The 17,118-nt window shown below is 42.1% G+C and overlaps 1 protein-coding gene across 11 annotated transcripts in view; it reads left to right on the top strand.

Annotated features, from left to right (window-relative positions):
* MAP7 (microtubule associated protein 7) overlaps nucleotides 1–17,118 on the top strand; it is a 106,878-nt gene that overhangs the window by 55,633 nt on the left and 34,127 nt on the right. For all 11 annotated transcript variants that reach the window (XM_051614351.1, XM_051614350.1, XM_051614361.1 and 8 more), the window contains exons 2-4: nucleotides 5,932–6,000; nucleotides 11,222–11,299; nucleotides 16,166–16,329. In XM_051614351.1, coding sequence (XP_051470311.1) covers nucleotides 5,932–6,000; nucleotides 11,222–11,299; nucleotides 16,166–16,329 — 311 coding nt within the window. The remainder of the gene's footprint in view (nucleotides 1–5,931; nucleotides 6,001–11,221; nucleotides 11,300–16,165; nucleotides 16,330–17,118) is intronic.

The raw sequence follows: 17,118 nt of genomic DNA, 5'->3' as shown, positions 1-17,118 counted from the left end.
AGCTGCTGCCAAGTGCACGTTAATGTCCCACAGGGCTCCCTTTCTATTCCAGTCCTTCGATTCTTGCCTTGTCCCTCCTGCAGCCTTTTGAACCATTTGCTCAGTCCTACAGTTGTCCCATCCCCAGATATTTCCCATCCTTTCCCATCTTCTTGTGCTAAAAAATACTGACTTCTGAGCTCACTCCCAGTACCTCTCTGAGCCTCCCAGCTGCACTGGTCTCTGAGCCTTCCCGTACACACTAGGAAGCTCTTTGTCTGTAGTGACTGAAAGCAGGGTCTTCTTACTGCTCCTGTCCTTGAGCTCCTGCTCAGACAGCAGCTAGTTGCCACCAGGACAGCACATCTACTGGATGGGAAGAGCTGTGCAGCAATATTTATAAGGGATGAAGTTTGCTTCAGAATGGTCTGTGGGTAGGAGCTGACTGCTGGCAGGCTGTCCTCTTTGGAGGACACCAGCAACCCACAGCCACCATTTTTATTACCTGCTGCAGGGATGAGGAGTTCTAAGTTGTTGCAGAGGAGGAGAAAAAGAGATGTTCTCTATGAATAAAATGCTGGTGCATGGTTCCTGTTTTCTTGCAGTTTGTGTCAGACACAGCTTTTGGGACCAGTGCATGCAAATGGATTTCAGTGGTGAGGAAAGGAGATGGTTTGGTTTTGTGTTTATGTCTCTCTGTGATTGTCAGCAGGGTTGTATTGTAACGTGTTAGTTGAAAGTAAGAATTTTCTTGCAATCATTGTTTTGAAGGACTTTACCTTGATAACTGTTATGTATGTGATAGCTGTATGTATGCATCAGAGCTTGCCAAAGCAAAGCTAGTGCTTGCTGCAGTGTAATTTTGGTACACTCAAAGCACGGTTTTAAAATAATCTTATAAAAAAAGCACATCAGATCCTGAACAAGCTTAGGGCTCCAGCATGTGCTAACACGATAATAGCCTTGACTGGGTGTTCAGCTCAGTGCTGGCAGAAGCAGGAGCCTGCAGAAGTCCATCTGTCCAGGGTCAGCCCGACTGCAGGTCATGCAGTGGGACCAGAAAACTTTGTCTCCAGCTGGGATAGAACAGATTGCCAGGACACTTCTCCCCAGGCTCTTCTTAAGAGGTGGTTTCAGAATTGTTACTGACGAGTGGATTTCGTGAAAAATATGTTGTTTAACAAGTGTGCATGTGGGATTTTTTGTGTGTATTTTTAAAGCCTAATTGGCTGCCACAGTTCTGAAGAGGAGAGCACATTTCAACTTTCTCCTGACTTGCTCTGAAGATTTTACCATTTTATCTATCAGCTGAACTTTATGGATCTTGGTCATTTTTGGCCAGCCGTAAGACTTTCATACCTATTTATCTCTAGATAGATCACTGTCCTTTTTCCCAAGCTTTCAATTTTAAAATGAGTATGGAGTGTAAGTATGGAATGAATGAGTACTGAACAGTAGAGCAATAAACAATACTAAAATATTACTCAGTATATTTTTTGTCAAAGTATAGATATGAACACTATTGATAGTATCAATAAGAAATGCTAAATACTTGTGTGGAGCATTTCTTGGTCCTTCCTCCTCTATTCTAGCTATTTCTTTTTTCTCCTGGCTGTTCCAGTACTTCTGTCTCTCCCATTGAATTCTTGTGGAATTAGAGCAAGAAACTGGAAGGTGGTATTTCCTCTGGGCTGCTCAGTGCAGCCTTTCCCCAGAGGCATGTGCCTGGGGGTTCCTGTGCCAGTGCTCTGTCCCACGTGCAGCCCGAGCACAGCTCCCCTTTTCAGACCTTTGCTGGGGTGGAGATCAGGGGGAGGGGGCTGCTGTGCACACCCTGACCCAGGCCTGAGCACTGTCTTTCATTTGTGGTCCCAAAGGGCTCCTTCCCACTGCATTTCAGCAGTTCAGCTGCCCCTGTCCCGTGCCTGGTGTCCTTCCTCAAGGAGCTGAGCTTTCAGGTCACCTTCCCAGGTCTCTAGCCTGGCCCTGGAGGCCCTGGTTTGCCATCCCCCTCCCGGGGGAAAGCTGGTCCATGTTTGCAAGCGTTCACTTGATCGGCCGTGGTCTGAAAAGCAAATGCTTGTAACCTGCATAGTTCTTGTGTTTAAAAAGGCTGCTGAAATGCCAGTGTGACACATCTCAGCTCAGGGTTTCCTTGGCATTCTGTGTTTTTTCCAGGGTTTGGGTGAATGTTCCTCCTGTTCTACAGGGCAACCTCCCAGGGCCTCTACTTCTCAGTCAGGCTTTTCCCCTTGGATGGATTGTCTTGATTAGTCTCAGGCCAGTCTCCTTTGACCAGAGCTTACGTGGCAGGTAAAGAAGCACTAAAAGCTTATAGTTTTTCTCCTGTTTCAAAATTTCCTATTTAAACTTTTCCTCAGCTTTGCATCTGGTAAGATAGAATTTATCTTTGGGCTTCTTTTGCTTCCCACTGCTAGCAAGTCCTATTTTTGCTCACACAGACCTCCTTTGGAGAAGCTGGAGAGAGCGGGTTTCTTTACTTCAAGAACACCCTAGAAAAAAATGTCTTCAATAAACTTACAGTCTATCTGACAGTTACTGATCATGGAACAGCTTTTTTAAAGGACTTTTTTCAGTTATAAAATAGGGGGTTTTCCCTTTTAGAAAGTATGCTTTGGTACAGGTACTTGAGACAGGGAATTTTAGCCTCTATGGGAAGTGACTGAGGGTAATTATAATGACTGTATGAGACATGGGGTAAAATTATATCCTGTATGAAATTGCTTATCAGTTCTTCTAGAGCTTGTGCTCATCTTGATGATAGGAACATTGATTAAACCTGTCCGACTGTGACCACATAGACATATCTGAATTGATCATAGATTTGTAAATAGAATTAATTTCCATCATGAAACTGCTTTTTTGGGAATGACCTGCCAATTTGGCACTTGCCTTGGTTCAAGGTAAGACTAAAAGCTGAACCCACAGAGATTCTCCTTAGCAATGGTCAGCCTTATGCATCCCTTTCTTTCAGCTCTGCCTCTGGAATGTGTGAATACTGGATTCTGTGCTGCAGCTGGTTTTACTTCAGAGCTCAGTGTTTACAAATGCAGTGTTTAGTAGCAGTACATCTATCTTTCTTCCTTTTTTTTTCCCTTTCCAGATAGAGGAACTGAGGTCTAGTTTTCAATTTCACACTGTGCCAAACAATAATTGCAGAGCTGAGAGAGAGGAGCTGAGAGAAAGGAGTTGAATACCTTTTGATTCCCACTCAGGGTCTTGTTATAGACCATGCTACATCCTTAGAAGACCAAAATGCAATAATGCAGTGCATGTATCAGGATGGCAGCAGGATCACAGAATCTTAGGGGTTGGAAGGGACCTCGAAAGATCATCTAGTCCAACCCATGGTATAAGTTATTGAGTCTTGCTGGAACCAGTGTTGTCAATATTTAGGTTTGGATGTTAGATGTTTAATTGTCTGATTAATCTGCTTGTATCTGAGAGTATTTCCTGTGGGAGGACACCTACACTAGTTACTAAATACTTGTGCCAATGCTTTTTTGACATTCAATGTAATTAAAATTCATGGCTGTACCATCTGTTCTGTTCTTTATCACTTGTCATATGAGTGGTCATATGAGTGTGTATTCAAACTGTCAAAAATATTCCAAGGAAATGTCAGAGAAGAGGAAATAGGGGGAAAAAATTGCTCTGTGCATCCGGGCTGTGTTCCAGGTGTGTTACCTGCACGGCATCTAAACCCTTGCTTTGAAGTCAGTGGGGTATTGCAGAATCTCGTGGGGCAGTGCTTGAGCAAACAGGGCACCTGCACTGTATGAGAGAGGCAAAGAAACTTCTGCTGGAGCTGTGAGAACATCAGTGCTCTCACTAGAGCTCAGAAACAAGATTTTTACTGTTTTATCAGCAGTTTCCTCTTCTGTGTGGTGCCCTGGGCCAGGCTGATGGGAATCATGGTGTAGGCTCCTCATGTGTCACAGCAGGATGACTTCTGAGAACATTTTGAATGACTGATTCAGGCAGGAGGAGAGTCTGTTTTAACCCCTACTCCCCCCAGGTGAAGGTAGTAGTAAGATTTAAAGAATTTGTAAGAGACAAAGTGTTTAAATGCACTTACTCTGGTGAATAGAACACTTTTTTCCAGGCTTAGTACAACCCATTTGGAACACTGAGGAAAAAGTATGGGGTTTGATCCCACAAAGCCTAAAGGTGCAAGTGTTCAATGTTTCTCAGATTATCTTGCCAAAATCTACCTCTAGGCCAAACTAATCCTTTGTATGAGGCCTTTAAAAAGGCAAAAGTCTAAACTCATTTGCTGGGCTGCCTTCAATATTTGTTTTGTTTGGCAGTAGTTATTTCTGTTGACCACAGGAGACTTAATTCAGTTGTCAGGGAGGGGAGTGTCTTTTTTTGGCAATTATTCAAAATTTCATACATTCTTTTGGTGGGATGTGGGTTTTGCATGCTGGTCTCAGAAGCCTTTGCTGATGAACACTAAACATTTGGTCACAATGCTATTGTTCTGTTTCCCTCACCTGCCTCCTGCCTGCACAAAGGAGCACTGAGTGTCCCATAGGCTCCTCCTGCTGCCTTTTATCCTATATCCTATATCCTTTTATCCTATATCTTCATTCTGAAAGGCCTGAGGAAGGAGGTAAAGGGGAAACAAAGACTTTTGTCAAGCCAGGTAGGCGATTCACTCGCTGGGGCACTGAGGCCTGAGTGTATATTGTTAAATCTGACAAGTGCAGGAAATTGCTCAGAGCCTTCTGAAGAAAGCTTTTGAAATCATGTTTTCTAAGGTGGATCTAATACAGTAGTGCCTGGTTAGCTGTTAAAGCTGGAGTTACCAGTTTTTTCCAACTTTCATTTCTGACAACATTTGAATTTAAAGAAATTGTTTGAGTTTTTTTTTCCCCCCTCCCCCAAGCTTTATTGATATATAACTGTCTCTTTATCCTTGATTGCAAACTCTTTCTAGCTGTTTGGGGAAAGGTTCTTGGAATTCTGCAGTCTGTCTACAGACTCTTCCCAGATTGCTGTGCTCTGGTCTCAAACACTGCTGTAGTTGAACTTCTGGACATGAAGATGAGTAGTAAGCTGAGAAGATCATGGCATCTAATTTCCTTGCTTGGTTTTTCATTATAAATAGATGCTGAGTCAACAGCATGGTTGTGATTTGAAGGATAGTAATGGATCTTCAGGGTTTTCTGTATAAAGGGCTGTTGAAAGCGCATTCAGAGCCCCAGAATTATCTCTTTCTAAGGGATCATTAAAAGTCTATTGAAAATACAGGGAATATCTCCTGTGTTAGGTTTCATTCAGGTCATAAATCGCCCTCTCTTCAGTTCTGCATAATGGCTGTGTTAGCAATTTGTAAAAAATCTGTGAAGTTTTTCCCAGGGTCTGGTGCCAGGTCTGTGGAAGTCCAGGATCTGCAGGTCACCTTTAGCAAGTTTCCTCACTGAATCCAAGCATTGCAACATGTTTGAATGTTTGCTGCTTCAAAGTCTCTCTGCAGTTTCATTCTGTTACTTGCACTGACTTGTTTTATCATTGTGATTAATCCAGCTTCCTCCAAGAGAAATTAAAGAATTAAAAAAATTAAAGACTGCTGTTCTTTGGAAGTAAAGGTTTCCACAGAATTGCTGAGAAGGAGAAAGTAAATCAGCTGCATGTGTAGCATTAGCATAGCATGAAAAGAATCAGCATATACCTCATTAAAAGCAACATCATTAAAATGGGATCTTCTTGTGGCTCTTTCCTCACTTGATGGAGGACTTGTATTGTGGCTTCAATGTTATCTGTGTAACCTTCAGACTTTTTGCTATGCAAAATGGGGTAGAATGGTATTAAAGTGGTATTCCGTAACAGTCTCCATGATGCTTGAGTTGCATTATAATAGAGTGGTTGAACTGTTGTTTAATAATATGGTTAATTAATCTCTTTCCTTTTTCTTCCTTGTTTTAGGAGCTGAAGGTTCTAAAATACAAGACAAGAAAGTCACTTCAGGACAAAGCAGCACTGGCACTAAACCAGGTACGCTGTTTCACAGGCTTCATGTTAAAAGGCTGTTTGCCTCAGTGGTGTGTGAAAAAAGAGCTGTTTTCTTAGGAACTTGTAAAATGTTGATGCCCTTACACCTCTCTCATTGATTCAGTCAGAACTGGTATCAGTGACTTTATGTGTAGATGGGCTGGAATCTTTTTTCAAAGAGGCAAAGCTGAAAAAAAAAATCTACTTTTATTTTAATACAACTTAGGAATGGGGGTTGGGAAGTGAGATAATGCAACAGAAGCCACTTGACCTGCATCTGTGAATGTATAAGAATTACCTGCTTTAGGCAAGGATTTACAGCTTTGTATAAATGTGCTCCTGTTCAGACATTTCTTCACTTGTCACAAAGCATTCCACCTTCTGTAACACACTCTGCAGCAGGCATGTGCTTGTACTTCACCATCCCTGCCTGGTACCTTGTGTGGATTTAATTCTCTGTTCACTTACACAGCTGAAAGTCCATGTACTGAAGTGCTTATTGTAGTCCTTGGTGCCAGAAGTCTGTTCCATTTGCATGCTTAGACCAAGATCCAGAAGAGCACTTAAATATCTAAATTCTGCCTGTGTTGCAGTTCAGGTACCCAAGCTTAAAACGTGGGATTGATGATGATCTTGGATAGATGCCTGAGAAAGCAGAGAGGCTGGGGTTGCTGAGGACTGGGCACACTGTGAGCACTCTGTTCCAGCTCCCTGGCAGCCTGACAACTCAGTGGCTGTTCTGCATTGCCAGACTCTGTCTCCAAACTGGGTACCCTGGGCCTGTGTCCCAGAGGGAAGCAATCCCAGAGCTGTCTGTGCAGATCACACCTGGGGCTGATATCAGGCACAGCATTCCTAGTTGCTCCCCAGCAGATGCAGGGGGAAAAAGGAGAGAATGGAGATAACATTGCCCACTTCCAGGGAAGAACAGAACATCAGACAGTGTTCAGCATCAGCTTTATCCTGCAGTGGTTTAATCCCAGTTTCCATTTCTCAGTCCCAGCTGCTCCTGCTTCCCTTCCTTGGTGCTGGTCTGTAGAAAGGAACAGGGAGTTTCTGGGGCTGGAGAGAGGGGAGGACACAGGCACGTGTGCAGGGTTCTGCTCTGCACCCAGATGGTGAAAGCCCTGCTGAAGAGACAGCTCCTGACAGCTGGTGGTTTCTTGATTGTTTGTTTGCAGCTTGTTGGTGGTTTTCTTTAGACTGCATATGGATTTCATCATGTGCACGTTGTCAAGCCGAAGAGCTTGCAGCAGGAGTGACAGCTGTCACTATAAACAGTGTTGTTATTGTCTGGAAGGTGTCCACAGGCTGAGCAAGTCTGAGGAGCCCAAGGCAACTCCTGAGTGTGTGCATGGCAGTGCAAAGGGAGCTGGACAAGGGGAAGAGTTTGAGATCCAAGCAAGGCATCTTTTCAAACAGTGCTTTGGCTCACATTTGTTTGCCCTCACAGCACCCCTGGGAACTAACATGAACTGGCTGTTGTTTTCAACTTTATATCCTTTTTAGTTTCTTAATACAAGAAATTAGCCCCCTTGGAGTCAAGGGCAGAATGGAAGCAGACATTTGTGAGAAGAGATTGAGGATTATAGATAGAAATTGAGAAGAATAGCAGTCTGACTTGAAGTCACACTGAGTGCAGCTGATAGTTCATGAGCTACAGCACCTGGCCTGATGTAGTAAGTACATATGTCAATTACTAACTTAGCAAAATCACAACCTCATGTCTATAAATGTCAACTGTGCTTAGGAATTCAGTGAGTATTAATTATATAGAAGACTTGAAAAGCTTGTGTTTTCTTTTTGTTCATGTTATTAGGGACCAAAAATGAGTGCCATTTCAATGCTGAATTTTTGCAAAATACTTTAAGTGACTTCTGAGCTCTTTTAAATGAACTAGTAAATTCTTAAAAATAATATTGAAGTAACAATGTGATTTAAAACTAGTTTTCAGTATTAACTGTACTTTGGAGGCATAATTTCCAGCAATAGGTACAACATTAGTTTCTCCTTTATAAAACTATGGTTTATTTGATCTCCAGACTTCCCTCTCAGGCACAATGTTAAGGATTTCTGTTGTGCATGTGTAGTGAAATAGGCTGCTGAGTGTCAATTCACACACCTGGCATCATAACCAGACCACAACATCTCTGGCAGCATGTGGGTCTCCCTGCAGTGCCCTCTGTGAGGCTTTGCATGTGCCCAGTTACCTGGTATTTCTCATAAGGACTGAGGGATTCTTGCAGGATTTGTAGTCATGATGTTTCCCTTCTCTTTGTGCAGCAACTTAAAACTATTGCTTGATGATGAATATGAGCAAGGGAGTGTACGTAGCACCGTGTGTGTTTCTCCTGGAATTCCTGCTGGAAAAGGAGGAGTGCCAGTCCCCCTGGTTAATGAGCAGAGGCATGAGAAATAAAACAGGGAGCAGGACCACTGAACTTTCTTGTTTTGTCCCAATTTGAAGCTAATGAAGCTGTGTACTCGGGTGTCAGCAGAACAGGGGCTCAGAATGCAGTTGTTGGAGGTTGGGCTTGCAGCCAAACTATGAACTATTTTCAAGGTTTACAAAAGACTTTTTAATTAACAGTCCCAGATTTGCAGCAGTAATACATGCTCCAGCTTCTAGCTAAGGCAGTGCTGGACTGCTAGAAAGGCTTTCTCCCTGTCTTTGTGCCAATATTGATCCAGTTCTTTGTGCTTCAAATGTATGCGGAACAGCTTTTTCCTGAAGACACTGCACTCTGCATAGCCTGCCATTCCTGTGAATTCTTTAGAATTGGTCTAACAACCCAGGGAGCTGGGAGAAGGGGCTGTGTTTGTGACCACAATCAGGTATGTGATACAGAGAAAATAATTGGATATCTTCAAAAAGAATGGCAGAGGGCAGCTTTAAAAATGTATTTTATTCCTTCCATTGCTTATAATTAGGAATTCTTAAGGGAGACCTTTTCAGTTTGCCTGTCCATGTAACCCTTCTGCCTCTTTGAAGAATTGCTGCTTCTCCCCAACAGGGAAATCTCTCCTCACAAGAAAGGGAAAAAAAAAAAAAACGACGAACCACCTGAAAGGATAATGGTACACTCTGAAAGAAGCAGGATTTCATGCTATTCCCCAGTGTCTCACCATTCTCTGTCAACTCATTGTTACATTGACTTTGCTGACAGCCCTTGAAGGGAATCCTTGTTTTCCCAGGGAATTTATATTGGTTGTACATTATTCCACTAGCACTAATTACTCATGCTACAGAAATTCATGTTTTCTGAATCTCATGTGCCAGCCACGAGGGAGAAGGAATATTGTTCTGACCTTCTGCCCTGTGTCTGAGTGCTGAAGAGGCTGTGTGTGAGCCAGCAGAGGGGTCATCAGCCAGGTGTGTCCCTCCACACACCTGGGGCAGCTCTGTGCCATGGCAAGGCCTGGCATGGCTCTCAAAGGGCAGCACTGGGAGCTCTGTAACCAGCATTAAAGGTCTGGTCAGTAGCAGGGATGGATTATGGCCTTGGTCTCTGCTGGTCTCTTGTTCACTTGTTGCACCTTTCATTGGGGCTGTCATGTTTGGATGCTCTTCCTGCCAGCTGTGTAGTGGGGTCTGTCCTTGCAGCTCTTACTTTGCAATGCTGTTAGCACCATTAATGGGCTGCAGTCCCTGGCTGTTGTTGAGATGATAGGTTTTCACTTACAAGAGTTGAAGAAGGACTCAGTGAATTCATTCATGCAGCAAATCCTGTCATTTTGCTGCAGAAACTTCTGTCAGAGTATGAAATGCACATTACTGATGTTTTTGTCTAATTAAGTAACGATTCAAAATCTGTCCAGCACATCCTCAATTCAGGGATTTGTTTTTGCATATATATTTCACCTCATTTTTATGATCCATTGTATTGTTTTGTTAGTAACTTTTCCCATAGGCAGGTAGTGGGCTGACCTCACATGTCTTTGCGAATTGCTTACTTGTGTATTCACACTGAATAGTGGAAAGGATCTGTTACCTTGTTTTTATGTGCACTTCTATGGTGACAGTATTCTACGTAGTTCTTTAACTTAAAATACTTAAAAAATACTTTTAAAACTGAGTTCCCAATGGTAAAATAAATCAGATAATTTCTCAATACTCAGAAACCTTTTTGAAACCTTTTTTGGTTGTTTGTTTGTTTGTTTGTTTGTTTTTTCTCTCGGGTTTTTTATTGTGTTTTTATTCAGAGCAGGCTTTTCAGTGCTAGTGAAAAAGCATAAAATCAGTAGCTTTCCAGGTTTCACAGAACGGGCTTAGGATGAGTAGGAAATTAGCTTTGGCAGCGTGCTGAGATGAATTGGTAACTTGGATTTTGTTCCCGTTTTGTCTGGAACGGCTCCACTGCTGAGGCTGGAAGCAGGATGCTGGCTGTTCAGCATTTTGTTTTTTCCTGGGCAAGTGGTGTTTTTCCAACTAAGCCTGAATTGTTATAGTCAAGCCTGAGCTCTGACACAGATTTTTCATCATATCCTTAGTCCTGTTGCTGTGATCCAAGTGGCCAGTTGCAGTTAAAGAAACGGTGTCACTAATTTTCAATCTACAAGAATAGCTGAAGAAGCAATTGTCTTATTTACTGGTGGTGTGCCAGTCTGTGCATGTGATGCAGTGTCCTAGTGTGTTCTCCAGAGCTTTGCACACACACACACACACACACACACCCCCCTGTGGGGAGATCAGGATCGTGCTGCCTTCAAGAGCTCAACCAGAACTGCTGCAGTGTTCAGACCCAGCCTGTTCTGCTTGGGTGCTGAGCTGCTTCAGATCTGTAAAATAGGCCTTTTTAGTATTTTTAGGCAATATTGGTGGGAAGAGGGTGCTGCATTATAACAGAAGTTCCCATGGATGCATTTTTTAGAGAGGTTATGAAATGACGGCATGTTGTCAGAATGCTCTCGAGGAAGCAAGTTGTTACAGGCTGGGAAACAAAACCTTGCTGTTTTTTCACAGGCAGTAGTCTTGCTTGGAAGTCAGAGTTCCAACTTGGTCCATTCTTTGGGAGTATTTACATCCTGATATTTAGAATACATACTTTTTTAATTGTTCAACCTTTTTTTTTTTTTTCATAAGATGGATTTCTGGAAGTGTGATCTATTCTGACAGTAGAATAACTAGAGTTGCTGAACTGCCATTCCCTTAAAGGCTGGCTTATGGGCACTACTTGATGTTATGCTCTGTGTGTAATATTTTCTGCCCTCCCTCCCTTGGCAGATCATCCCCCACCACTGAAGGTTGATGACAGGCAGCGGCTGGCTCGAGAGCGGAGAGAGGAACGAGAAAAGCAGCTGGGTAAGGCCTGCTCTGCAGGGCTGTTTCATTGCTTGGTGGGGCTTTGATGGACAATCATCTGCATCCAGTGTTTGGGCCAGTTTTCTGCTAGGAGCATTCAGCGAACTAGATATGCAGTCATGTCACTCCAGATAATCTATCACATTTTAAAATTAGATCTTAATTCGTGATCATCAGGGGTTTCATCATTACTATTCCTGTCACATACCTGTGTCTTACCTTTGTGAATGTGAATGAAAAGTGAGTTGGTTGCTGAAATTGTGCAAGGAAGCTTCACTGATGTAAACGGAATTTTTAAATTTTAGAGCTTTTTTAGGGTTAGACTTTGGAATATATTGAATACATCTTTTATTGCTATAAAATAGAATTGCAGAATATGTTGCCAATGCATGGTTTGACTTTTTCTACATAGACTTGGATTTCTGTCAGGTAAAACCTTCAGTAGGTGTCAAGTAGATGTGCTCAATTTCCTATGAAAAGTGTCCCCTGTGGAGAAGCAAGCAGAGCACTGTTCAGGTGACTGGTGACAGTGAAGGTCACTTACCAAGCAGCTGGGGATGGGCAGTATAAGGAGCGTGATGGGGGGAGAACCTGAGAATTACGTGAAGCCAAACTGGTGGTTTTCTGAAAACTGTTTTTATGTTTGGCTGCCTGAACATGCTGTGGCAGTTGGGAGGCTGGAGAGCACAGGAGTGGGGAGCACGTATTTTTTATGTGTTCACACTGATTTCTTTGGATGCTGCATTGTTTTTATGGCTGGAGAAACAGAAGTTACTTATTTCCATTTTCCAGTTTCTGTAAGTTTATGCTGCTTTTTCTAACCTGGAGAGCCATGATTTATTGCCATCTAGGTCTTAATAGCATTAATATCCTTCCTTCTTTATAGCACCTAATAACATGGTACTCTAAGTGCATGAATCAGTGGGGTTGTTCTGAAGGGGTAAGAAGAAAGCCTTGGATTTGGCTTGCTCAAGAGCGTAACATAGCAGGGCATTTGCCAGGCCCTTAAAAGCTGCTGCTGGCGTTGAGGTTGGTGGCATGTGTAAGCTTAGTTTCTTCAGGTTCCAGAGCAAATGGAAGTTCCTGGCCCATTTTAATTACTTTGTGATAGATGACAACTTTGATGTCTTGAATTTGTTCTTTTTTCCAGGTTTGATCCTTGTGTAGTAACAATGCTTTGCTCAAGTGCAGGGAGAGGTGCTTGCCTGAAGTTTTACTGAACTCTTGGATAAATGAGTATCTGTTACTGGAAGGCCATGACTTCTGTTGAGGAAATTGTCATTCTGTGTGACACATTTTGAAAGCAACATCAAGCTGTGGGGGTTTTTAAGTTGATGTGGACTTGTTCCTTGTGTAGCAGAAGAGCTCTGCTGTCCCCGTGGTGCAGGACTGTCCTGTGTGCTCCTGCATGAGGGGTTATTTGAAACTAACAAGAAACCTGAAAGTTGTGTTGTACTTTCATCTGTATGTTTGTCTCCTAACATAATGATTTAGGAGCTGGCTCTTGAGATTTGTGTTCCAGGACAGCAAAGCAATGATTCTTACAGTGGCATGCAAGCTTATTTTTTTTTTTTTAAATCCAGAAACTAGATGATCAGCCACTCATGTCATGTGGGCCATAGCAAAGAGATGCCTAAGCTGTCTATCTTAAACATCAACTTGTATAATTTTGTTACATAAATGTGTCTCACTGAAAATCAGACTTGGATTTTGTTAAAACTGGATGTCAGTCATGTAGCAGTAAGGAAGTGAAGGAGGGAAACTTTATTAGAGAATTAAGTTGAATTAATTCCTCCCCTTTAATGAGAGATGAGAGTAGAAAAGATGAGTGCTGTCACTTTTGTTAACTGGCTGTATATAGAATGTGTGGTGAGACTGTAGAGTTTGGATCTGTAGATTTCTGGATGTGTTATCTACACTAATCCTGCTTGAAGACTGACCTGTTTTAATCACAATTATGATCCTGACAAGGACACATGGCTCATTTAGTTTCTGGCACTGGTAACAAAAGATGGTAATCTTGTCATCTGACTTAACCCTTCATTTAAGGAAGTGTGTTATTAATCTTAGTTTTTAGAATAGGAATGAATTTCAGGTTGGCTGAATCTAATAAATTCTTAGTTCTTACAATGAATAAACATTAACATAATATTTTAAAGATCACATAGTGGTGTGTGTTCCTTTTCCATTTGAAAGTAATTGTTGGCAAAACATCCCATTAATAAAAATTACAACTTCTTTCTGTCATTGAATTCCTTCTGGCTTATTCTCTTCTCTGGCAGTTGGGGACAGAACTTTATCCAACATTTCCACAGTCAGAAGCCCCACAGAAACTCAGGATCAGTGGCTCTAGCATATGGATCATTTTTCAATGTCCTCAGAGGACTCGAGTGTCAGAAGGGTTATAAGTCAAGGAAACCATTTTTAAGGAAGATTAGTTAAACAATTTCTGTGCTGAATGTCCCTCAATGCATGGTGACAGGGGAAAGGTTGGCTTCAGAGTCTAACATGAATTTCAGCTGTAATTACAGCTCTGAAGTTCACCTTTTAATGAGTCCAGTCAGCCATTTCTGTGGCCTGATGGAACCCATGTTTAGGTATGGTTAAAGCATCACTGATCTGTTTTTCTGCTAACGCAGCAAGGAGGTGATCACAGTCTCAGAGCAGAGCTGGCAGTGAGAGGGGAGGCAGGGGAGAGAGCTACTGCCCACAGCAGGGCTGCAGAGCCAGAAAAGCAGGGGCTGGAAAGGCTGACAAGGACTAAAGGAGCTTTACCCAGGAAAGCTGTCCATCCACAGGGGATGCAAAAGACAGACTGAGAAAGTGCAGAGCTAGACCTGATCGGCCTTTATATGGGCTGTAAAGAAGACAGAGGATCAGAAAACAGATCTATCATGAATCCTGCTTTTATGTGCTAGTTAAATACTTGATCATTAGACTCTGTATGTAAGTGACATACTTTTAAGAAGACAGGGAAGGATTTTAATATTTTTTGAGGATCCATTTCTGTGACATCTACAGATAAATAGTAAAGACTGGAAATTAAGACTAATTGTTATAGTTTGTGCGTGTTACAGTAAGTCCATAAAATCCTGTAGCTTTTTAAAGGTGAAGTCCTACAAGCTCTGTGTCTCTCTGTATCTGCACAATGCTGTCTGCAGGGCTGAAACATTTCTGTGTCAGAAATGAAACAGAACAACAGACTCAAATAGGAAACTATTCTGAGAATGAAATCTAGCGGGAGAAGTTTCACAGGAAGTAATTATACAGAAAGAAGAGGAGGAGAGAGTGATATCATGTCCTCCAGGGATGGCATTTAACAGTTATTTAATGTTACTGCAGTCCAGCACTAATGAACAATTATTTGAGGAAAAAGAGGAAGACAAAAACCTAGTGTTGAAATGGGAAAAATTATTACAAGTATTGTTTTGTTCACATTGTATTATTAGTTATGTTCAAATTTGCTTTTATGAAGTAAAGTGTTTACCTGTTAAGGTCTGTAAACTCAAGCTCTGAGTGTGTCTTTCCTCCCTTCTATGTCCTCATGAGGAACAGGCAGGACCTCCCAGCCTCACTGTGCCTTTTGTGAAGTTTTGGTCTTCAGATGGGTGTTCCTTATGTAGTGATGGGTTTCTTGATGGAGGAGAAAGAATTTGTTTTTGGAGAAAATATTCTAAGCTAGGAGTATGACTTGTCAGACAAACAGCAATGTGGTATTTCTCAAAGCAGAACTGCAGACGTCTTTGAAGAGACAAAAACTTCTGAATTCTAGCGTGTGTGGAATTAGGCAGTGACTGAGGGCTGAGAGTGTTGGGAGGCTGCATTAGTGTTTCACATTCCTAGGTGACGCCTATTTTTATTCAGAATTAAGTGGGGAACCTCCTTACATCACTGGCTTTGGAAACTGAAAGACTTTTTAACTCTTTGCTGCCCTGGTCCCTGTTCCCTGTTGCTGCTGTGTTATCAATGAGCAACTTCTGTGCGTGGTTTTCTAACGCATTTCTCGGTGGTGTCTTGTGGCCTTCACATCTCCTCCTGCACTCCCCTCTGTCAGTTCATGAAGGTCTATAGGTATAAAATACCTGTGATTTTTAAAAAGCAAGTAACAAGTTTTTTAGAGCACACAAATTTCTAGGACCTGAAGCTTTCAAGACAGCAATAGGGAGAGGTCCAGAGTATCATATGGAAATGGTTTCATGTGGGCTACAGTTTGAGCCTGTGTTTCAGAGTGTACCTTCATGAAAATTCAGACCCTGATGGGGAACAAAATTTGTCTTGTGTAGTGCTTCCTGATTTGTCTTGATTAGCACTTCTGAAGCGTGTAGCTTCAGCTTACACGGCAGACTAAACTCACCTTTAGATTGGCTGCTTTGGTGGGCAGTTTCTTTCCCTCTGGGCAGCTGTAGGCACAGCTGACAGTCTAGGTGCTAGAATTGTCATCATAAGGGATCTCTATCCAGCAGGAAAAGTGCATCATGGTAATAGTTGTATCATTCTTTTTATTATCTTCCTTCTTGCTGTAAAAGCTTACAGAGAATTATCCTGGTTTGTATGACAAAAGTGTATTCACATGTACCTGACTTGAATATTTAGGTATTGTAAGCTGACCATTCTTCCACTTGGAAACAGTGTGCTCAACTAATTGAGCTGTTTCTGGTGGTGATACATAATTAGGAAATAGAGATGAAATGAATGTGTGACCAGGACACATGATATTTTAATACGTGAGGAGAGATCAGGATATTATGTAAGTCTTCTTGAGAAAATGAGTTCAAATGTTTTTCCATTTAGCTTGGTTATTCCAATTGTATTACAGACTTCATCACATATAGCATGTTAATATTTTATTTCTGACTTTTCTCACAGCTGCAAGAGAATCCATCTGGTTAGAAAGGGAAGAGAGAGCCCGGCAGCATTATGAAAAACACCTGGAGGAACGCAGGAAGAAACTGGAAGAGCAGAGATTAAAGGAAGAGAGAAGGCGAGCCGCTGTGGAGGAAAAGCGAAGGCAGAGAATAGAAGAAGACAAGGTAAGAATAAATGTCTTGAGAACACTTTTCAGCTTGCTTTTACCATAAGATGCAGTACTATCAATCTTTTTTATTTAGGAGTTAGTAGAAAGAATGCAACATAAGCCATGGTTAGTACAAAAGAGCTTGCAAAAGAGGATTTTAAGCCTTATTGCACAGATACCGCTTCTAAAAGTGCCCCTTATGACTCAAACACAGCTGAGTGTGTCTGGGTTAGAGCAAGAACACATGAAGAAAAATACAAATTAGGTTAATTTTATATGGTTGTCTGTTAATTCTTAGCCATTCAGTGTAAGGATAGCTAAGTATTAGTTGCCCTAACAAAACCTTGAAGCAGGCGTGTACTGAAAGATGCTCTTGGCTGGTTTGTCTCAGTTAAGCTGGAGCTGTGTGCAGTTGCTGCAGTGTAACAGCTCATCCTTGTGGTGTTTGTGGCTCATCTCTCTTCCCTGGTCTTAGTAGGGGGGAGACTCAAGGTGGGAAGTAGCCCTGGGATGTTTTGTGTAGTGACTGCCATAGCAGGACCACTGTTTTCTCTCTGCAGTTCTGCAGGTCTCAAAGAGATCTTACCTTTCAAAATTACAGTTGATATTTTAACTTATGGCTTAATTACTGCTTAATCCTATCCTAGAGTTAGGATGGTTCATCTGAGTATGTGTCTTAGCAGGCAGCACGTAAGGCGAAACGCAGCTCCAAGATGCCTGCTGGCTTTTGTCCATGTGGAGGGTGAGGGGCTTGATGAGGACATGAGGGTCAAACCCCAAAATGAGCCAATGGGTTCTCCTGTTG

The sequence above is a fragment of the Apus apus genome, chromosome 3 (assembly GCF_020740795.1).
Source record: "Apus apus isolate bApuApu2 chromosome 3, bApuApu2.pri.cur, whole genome shotgun sequence".
NCBI lineage: Eukaryota > Metazoa > Chordata > Aves > Apodiformes > Apodidae > Apus > Apus apus.
This window is presented reverse-complemented; position numbering and strand designations above follow the sequence as displayed.